The sequence below is a fragment of the Olea europaea genome, unplaced genomic scaffold (assembly GCF_002742605.1).
Source record: "Olea europaea var. sylvestris unplaced genomic scaffold, O_europaea_v1 scaffold1436, whole genome shotgun sequence".
In the NCBI taxonomy this organism is placed as follows: Eukaryota; Viridiplantae; Streptophyta; class Magnoliopsida; order Lamiales; family Oleaceae; genus Olea; species Olea europaea.
The window spans coordinates 175,947-184,515 of NW_019231898.1; the positions used below are offsets into that span (position 1 = coordinate 175,947).

An 8,569-nucleotide genomic window follows, 5' to 3' on the forward strand; every position below is an offset into this window, starting at 1 on the left:
TAATTTGAACTTTAATTGAGCATCGATGGTTCCAGTCAATGTTACATTGCTCAATTTATTTGTTAAATATTTTAAATTTTATTTTGTTAATCATTTTGAAAGAATAATTTAATAATGACTTACATAGATCATAAGCTTCTAAAGCCAAACTCCGTTTCTAGAATTTGAATGACACGTTTAATAAAATAAATTGAGAGGCTCTAGATAGTAATAAAGAATTAAAAAAAATTGAAAAATGATTGCTTCACAGAGTAAAATTTCGATAAATGAATATTCACTGAATTAAATAATTCCACGTTAAGTAATAAAATTTATTGTTCTCGAATTGGAATAATATAATAAATTAATAATATTGCTAAGTGCATAAGATAGAACTGAAGAATCTTATATTGGCAAGAGAATTGATAGTGATTTTCAAGCCTTCTGATGAGAAATAAGGAATGACACTTATTAGTTGAAAATGGTATTGACCCTTTCCAATTCAATTCTAAATTAGAGAATGCTTCCAAAAGGAGTAGCGATGCCATATATCTGCATAAAGTCATTATTAATAGCCTTATTTATGATTGAATAAATATCGGTTTGACCTTTTCCTATTATGAGAGGATTGGGATGTTATCCACTTTTTTCAATAATCTACCATAGAGGTGGTAAAAAAATCTGTTCAACCTGATATTCGTGGGGTCTTGCCCCGAATGGGTAAGGAAATACCCGTTTAATCGGGTACGTGAGACGGGTATGGGATGAGGGTCATTGTCCTGAAGTGGGTATGGGATGGATATAAGAAACATAGTCCCTACCCTGTTACCCGCCCCATTTAATATTAATTTCAAATATAAGTTTATATCAAACAAAAATAATTGACTTATCATCATTTTCAAAGAGAACATAAGTTGTTTTTAACAAATTGAGGAAATAATAATAATATTTATTAACTAAGGACATAAAAAAATAAAAGCCAAAAATAAAAAAAGAAAAAGAAAAAATAAATGGGGCATGAGACTTGCCGCCCCACCCCGCCCCCGTCCCACTCCCGACCTATCCCCGACTTAAAAGGGTATGAAGCGGGTATGGGACGTGAAGATATCTAGTGGGGCGGCGGTGGGGAAGGGTGACCTGACCCATACCCGCCTCGTTGTTATTACTAATCTACGTTACGTCTTTCGATAATCAAGAAAGTAGCAAACTTGGAGATGGAAGTCTTTTTTCATTTCTCAAAGTTGAAATAACCTCCCAAAAAAAAAAAATATCAAATTAGATAACAAATAAAAAACTTTATTAAAATTCATCTAAGGTGGGATGAAAATATAAAATTTAACTGCTTAAATATGTAAAATTTCATAAAAAATCAATAAAATTTTTACTTGACAACTATTATCATGGCAAACTTTTTTCCTTAAACTATGCATATAAAGTTATGCACTTTTTCTTTGTATTCAAATTGAACTCAGTTTGATCCTTAATTTCATATACATATTTTGGTGTGTGTGTCTATATATATAGAAAGTAACTTTTGTGATTACGAAACTTGAAAAACATTTTTTGAAAAACCATTGATAAAATACTTATATATAATCTAAATTATAATACGCATGTATTAATATTCTTAAAATAACCTCTTCATTCGTATGTTCTTTCATTAGGATAATTCAAGAAGTGACAGAAATTCATTGCATTTTTGTAGCATGCCTAAAAATAATTTTTTACATCTATTGATGTATTAATAAATGGATAAATTGATAAGTCTCTAACTTTCTTTATCTCAACATTATTATTTATAGAGACTTTACCGTATCAATTGTTTCTAATTCATCCACACTTCTTTCTATTTTTTGTGCAAGGTTTAAGAGCTTATTCTGCTAATAAGCATGAAAGAAGGCGAAACTACCTTAAGTAATTCTGACGAAATATATTGGAGATTTTTAGTTCAAAATTGCACTGGCAAGAGTATTAAGATAAAGAATTAAAAAAGAAAGAAATAAAAAATTGCACCGGGAGATTCGAAGTTCACTCACCGGAATCTGAGCTGCACTCCCAAAAGCAAGCAACAATTGAGGAATCGAACAAACCAACAAACAACCTACGATCTGAAGATCCTCTTTCCATTTTTTCAGTGTTGTCAAAATCTTCTCCGCCTGTAATTTCCACTCATTTCTCGGACTCTCTCTCTCTTCAATTTTACCATTTCTCTGATCCCTTTAATCCATTTTTGTATTGGCAATTTTTTCCCCGCATATTTCGAGAAGAAAGGGACAGAGAGTATGAAGGAGGAGACGGGGAAAGTGGCAGTAGCGGTGGCGGTGATAGGGGCTGCCGCGGCGGTGGGAGTGGCTGCATATATTGTTAGGCAGCGGATGAAGAGCTCCGGGGAGTGGGCGAGGGCTATGGCGATTGTTAAGGAATTTGAAGAGAAGTGTGGGACTCCAGAGGTGAAGCTTAAGCAGGTGGCCGATGCCATGACTGTGGAGATGCACGCCGGATTGGCATCGGAGGGCGGGAGCAAGGTCAAGATGCTCATTAGTTATGTAGATAACCTCCCTACTGGGTATAATTCTGAATTACTTAATTTAGAGAGATTGAATTTCATCTTAAAAGTTCAACCTTGAGAGAACTAATCTCTATTTAGTTCAATCTCTTTTTTATTAGCTTCAGTAACACGCAAATCATTTCTTACTGTTTCACTTCAGGATATGGAAATAGAATTCATGCATTGTTAGGCACATGGGCTATTCTAGATGTCTACGTTAACGATTCGCTTTTCTAGAAATCAAGAATAAAGAAAAGAAACTGACGATAAAATAAATTTAGAAATCCGTTCTTTTGTAATTCTATTGGATTTTGATTAAAATTGTTTTGCATTTATCTGAATCTCTGTATTTTGTTAAATCACTAGCTAAACGCGTCTTTTGCTTTATCTCAGTGACGAGGAAGGAGTTTTTTACGCATTGGATCTTGGTGGAACAAATTTTCGTGTGTTGCGAGTACAATTGGGAGGTAAAGAAGTTGGTATTGTTCATCAGGAATTTGCCGAGGCGTCCATACCTCCAGCTCTGATGAGTCATTCTTCAGATGTAAGCTAACGATCCCTTTTTGTTATTCCTTTAATTATTTGGTCCATATACACGATTCTGAATTTTTTCAGAACCTTTTAATTTCAGGCGCTTTTTGATTATATAGCGGAAAAACTTGCAAATTTTGTTGATGAAGAGGAACAAAGGTTTCAGCAACCTCCGGGTAGGCAGAGGGAACTAGGCTTCACTTTCTCGTTTCCTGTGATGCAAACTTCAATAAATTCTGGTACTCTTATCAGGTGGACGAAGGGCTTCTCTATTGATGATGCGGTAATTTCTTTCCCGCAAGCTTATTTTGCTTATTTAATTACATTAGTTCTTTAGTTAGAATTAGTTCCATGCTAGCTTGTAATTGCAGCTATCAAAATATTGAATTTCGTAGAATCTTCTGTGCAAACCTTTTTCTGTTTTCAGTAGTTTTATTCTCTACTTCTAATTTCCAATTATTATTTCTCGATCTCCCTGAATTATGCTCAATGTCCAATTTATTGTCATAGAGTTTACTCACTATGCTGCTTTTCAAGCAATAATTCTTTTCTTCTTCTTCATTTATTTATTTGCTAAAGAAATTCAACCTTGATCCTCTCCCATTAGTGTATCTTATGGTCATTCTCATTTCCAAAAGGATATCTGAGTCAGATTGTGTGTATTTCCTCCAAAAATTGATCTATTCTCTTGATTTTCTTTTTCTTTCATGGAGAACAACCCAATGTTAAGATGCTGTTATGCTCTGAAGTTTACATCTGCTCTTCTCCATGTATTTATACGAAATACCAGTTTGTCTCTGTGGTACTGTACCATTCTGTAAGAAGTATTGAATTTAGCTGGTAGAATAATGCCAAAAATGACCTACTTCTATTGAGTGCGTGAACTTAAATGCATTGCCTTGATATTCATCCTTGGGATGATTTCTCAGTTCCTGTACAAAATTCATTATTGAATTCAGAGTGACGCAAACCTCATGTTTCAATCCTGATAATTCTATTGTTATAGGTAGGCCAAGATGTGGTGGCTGAACTGACAAAAGCCTTACAAAGAAAAGGTGTTGAAATGCAGGTAGCAGCTCTGGTAAGTTTTAGCATGTTTTCCTAAGCTTGAAAAACCGACTTTATTTATTGACAGTAAGTAAACATTTTGCTGTCATTTTTTGAAAAACCTCAAACATGTTTGAAAATAAAGTTACGTAAAAGTGTTAAGCTTAGTCAAACATGCTCTGTCTGTTTTCTACTGATGAATGCAATCCACTAATAAAAGTTACAAGGATCCTGTATATGTAAATCATTTTTTTTTTTTTTTTTAGCATCCTGTATGAATATCAAATTATTTTTTGGTTTTTATATATACATGCATAATTTTTTGCTAGGTGAATGATACAATTGGAACATTGGCCGGAGGCAGATACTCCAATAAGGATGTTTCTGTTGCTGTGATATTGGGTACTGGAACCAATGCAGCATATGTAGAGCGTGCTCAAGCAATTCCAAAGTGGCATGGTCCGCTGCCTAGATCTGGAGATATGGTCAGCAAAATTTTAATAGCTGATTACAGTAAAACATCGATAAGTGAATATTCGATAAATTGACAATCCCTCTTAAATAAGGCTAGTAAATCATAAGATCATAAATCTATTTATAACCCTCTAAGGACTGACGAAAATATAAAATAATGTGTTAAGTATGTAAATTATATAATACATATATTAATGACTTTTTTACTTGACAACAATTTTTTCAATTTTTTCTTTTCTGAAGACATGCATATAAAGTTGCTTATTTCTTCTTTGTAATCAAACCGAACTCAACTTGAATATATATATATATATATATAAAAGGATTTTTATTTTTAGTTTATTATTATTATTATTATTATTATTATTATTTTTTTTTTTTGGAAAAATAGTTGGTACTATCATCTAAATCATAATAATTATTGGTACGCATAAATCTGTACCCCTTGAATAATATCTTCATTAATATGCTGTTTCGTTATTGTATAATTGTCACTGGGATAATTCAAGAGGTGCTTGACATCATCACATTTTTGTAGACTTCCAAGTTATTTATCATAAATAATAAGCTCTTTAAATTAATAATTTTCTCAATCCCAACATTATTGTTTTATAGAGGCTTTATTGTATTTGCATTAGTTCTATGGTATCGAGTCTTATTAATTCAACCAAGAACACTAGAAACTGTCTTAGATATATTCTAAAACTGTTCTTTTATAATTCGGAATGAATACTGGTCCCAGTTCAACACGGAACTAGTGAACTGATCATGGGTTGACTGGGTTTTTCCATTGCATTTTTGTTAAAAGAAATTTCTGGTTGAGTGATTGAGCCTTCTCATATATCAAGATGTTCTATTACGAGCCTGTTCGTTAGTGATTATGAGAATTGATTTTTTTATTGTTAGAGAGAAATGTGGGTCCTACTTATGAGCGAAGAAGTAAAAAATGACGGCTGGAATAGTGAAATAAAGATAAAAAAATTGATTTTTTAGGTTGAATATTGCTAACAAACGGGGGCTATATCGTAAAACTTAAATGTTTGGTTTTTGTTTTTATTGTAATATTGAAATTTTGTTTGTGAACTTTTCATGGCATATTTACATATTCATTTGATTAATTAATTAGTTTTCACATCCGGGTTTGACTTGGGTCAATCCCAGTTAAACCCTTTGGTCATGGACCCTCCACCTTTCCCAGATCAAGGCCTGGCTGGGTTTATAACATTCGATGTACTTGGGTACAACTGTAATTGACATCCTGCTTTTGCTATTACGTGATGGTTGATAGTTAGGTTATAAAAACTCATGGGTATTGAAGCCTTGATCTTTTAATGTAGGTTATCAATATGGAATGGGGTAACTTCAGGTCGTCCCATCTTCCATTGACGGAGTTCGACCATGCATTGGATGTCGAAAGTTTAAATCCTGGCGAACAGGTGATAACTTCCCCATGCATAAGCTATTTCAGTTGTAGTATTCAGTTGAGACTTACTTTTAGCCCCTGTTTGGTAACGATTTTAATCTAAATTAAAGTCAACAATTAATTTTAACCGCACATTCTATGGAATTCACCCAACTTTTCAACTACACATTTTATCAGCTTTTATCAAAATCTACTAAAAATCTAATTTTAATCTCCTCCAAGCATGGGCTTAATAAGATGTCCAATCCTTAAATGCCTCACCACCCTTTAAAATTTGCTATGTGTTTACCCTGGACAGGAATGTATACTTTATTTAACTGATGGTGCTATCTATTTCAGATATTTGAGAAGATAACTTCTGGCATGTACTTGGGAGAAATTTTACGCAGAGTTCTACTTAAGATGGCTGAAGAAGCTGCTTTCTTTGGGGATGAGGTCCCACCCAAACTCAAAATTCCTTTCATATTGAGGTACCCTAAAGGCTTTGACTTTCATTTTAGTAAGATGGTAGATTTTGAAAATAACATATATCTCAATAAGCCTATGTTTGGCAAGTGTTTATAAACAAATATAATTTATTGGTGGAAAAATGGGTAGTACTTGTGGGTCCCACGAGATATGTGGATAAAAAGTGGTTTGACTTTTAGCAAGCGTTAACATACATGTCTATAAACACTTGCTAACATACTTCAAGTCAGATGCCATCAAGTTTGAAGTGCTTTGTGGAATCGGTGTTTTTGGCATAATATTGATGATGTGGTTAATTTATTTCGCACTCTGTTTGTTCACATATATATTAGTATATGGGTAATGCTTTAAATATATTCTTACAAAACAAGAAAATAAAATATACTATGTATAATCTGGGATTGATTTCTAAAAATATTTATTAAATCGATTTTTCATCACCTGGGCTAAACTGAAGCATGAAGAATTACCCATCTTCATTTTATGATATTTTTCTTCGATCCGTGGAACCAAAAATGAAAATAAATGAAGAGGAAAAAGTGAGGTTGCTAATGCAACAAAAACTCAAATTCAAGATACAGTTTGCCTTTAGAAGGTTAGTGCAAATCATTGCCTGCACTACATTGTAGGCAGGCATCCACCTTCGCATCCAATGGATTGATTTCGTTCCCTGAGAATATTAGTACATTATCAGACTCTACTATACAAGATAACAGACAGGATTTTTGCTTCTTTTTTCCATTTTTAATTCTTGTTCAGTAATATACAGTCAAATTCACAAACGTGCTATCATTGTATAATCTTGATATTGCTCTGTTTAAAGGCCTTATGCAGACGTATTCTCTTGTCAGCTCTCCTTTTTGTGCACGAACTTGCGCTGATTTGTTTTTCAGATTTTGTGTTTCCCATATTTACATGTTATATTTTTATGGAATTGATACTCATGAAATAAGTTAAATTTGAAGCTATATAACTATGCAGGACGCCGGAAATGTCTGCAATGCATCATGACATGTCCTCTGATCTTAGGGTGGTGGCCAACAAACTGAAGGATATAGTAGAGGTATATTTATGTCCTTACTAAAACACTGCCTTTTTGTTAATCGTATCTAATTGTTCCATTTTTTTTTTTTCTACTTTTTTAGCATAGGATGAAACTTGGAGGCCATAATTTAAATTGAATTTTTGATTCCTGGTTGAACACCAGGTAGAATTGTGGAATAGCTGTATATTTTTCCAGATTACGACGTCAAAATAGGGTCTTAGTAGTGTAACTACGGTAACCGTTCTGCCATTGGATGAAAATTTGAGTAGTCAAGGAATTTAAGCGAACTCTTGAGCACTTTGCAGAATAAATTGTTGATTTCTTTGCAGAATATACATTTTATGTCTTCTTATTCATTCATAATGTTTTTCGTTTTTCTCCTGCCTCAGATATCTAATACCTCCCTGAAAACAAGGAGAGTTGTCGTTGATCTCTGCAACATTGTTGCCACCCGCGGGGCCAGACTTGCAGCTGCCGGGGTTCTGGGCATCCTAAAGAAAATGGGACGAGATACTTTGAGGGAAGGTGGGCCCCAGAGGACTGTCATAGCCATGGACGGTGGACTGTATGAGCACTACACTGAATACAGGACGTGCTTAGAGAACACATTGAGGGAGTTGCTTGGGGAGGAAACTGCATCAAGCATTGTAGTCGAGCACTCCAATGATGGTTCGGGCATTGGGGCTGCTCTTCTTGCAGCTTCTCACTCCTTGTACCTTGAAGAGAATTCGTAAGTAAATCACAACCTTTTCCCGAGAAAACTTCATCCTGAAGCTACTTTGCGTAAATGTAACTTCAAATTTTGCCATTGCTTAGGATGTATTTTCTGTTTTCTTAAGACATTTCTGGCCATTATTTTTATCCTCGCATTTCATAGTTTTTTCTGGCCATTATTTTTATCCTCGCATTTCATAGTTTAGGAATCAAATATTTATGTTTTATGGGAAACAGTATATACAGAATTAGATGTAATTGGAGGAGCTGGAAGTAGCCTATGCTTTTCCAATGAGCGCTGCGCGCTATTAATTCAAGAATTTTTAGTTGTTTTTTTCAA

The 8,569-nt window shown here is 33.9% G+C and overlaps 1 protein-coding gene across 2 annotated transcripts; it reads left to right on the plus strand.

Annotated features, from left to right (window-relative positions):
• The first annotated feature begins 1,808 nt into the window (after positions 1-1,808).
• LOC111376020 (hexokinase-1-like) lies at positions 1,809-8,569 on the plus strand. Of its 2 annotated transcripts, none has more exons than XM_022998947.1 (9): positions 1,809-2,545; positions 2,921-3,071; positions 3,159-3,341; positions 4,065-4,127; positions 4,435-4,590; positions 5,917-6,015; positions 6,342-6,472; positions 7,452-7,533; positions 7,905-8,569. In XM_022998947.1, the coding sequence occupies exons 1-9, from the start codon at positions 2,262-2,264 to the stop codon at positions 8,247-8,249; spliced, it is 1,494 nt and encodes a 497-aa protein (XP_022854715.1). In that variant the 5' UTR covers positions 1,809-2,261; the 3' UTR covers positions 8,250-8,569. The 2 variants fall into 2 exon arrangements, with proteins under 2 accessions (XP_022854715.1, XP_022854714.1); XM_022998946.1 differs by having other exon boundaries at positions 1,810-2,545; positions 4,065-4,139.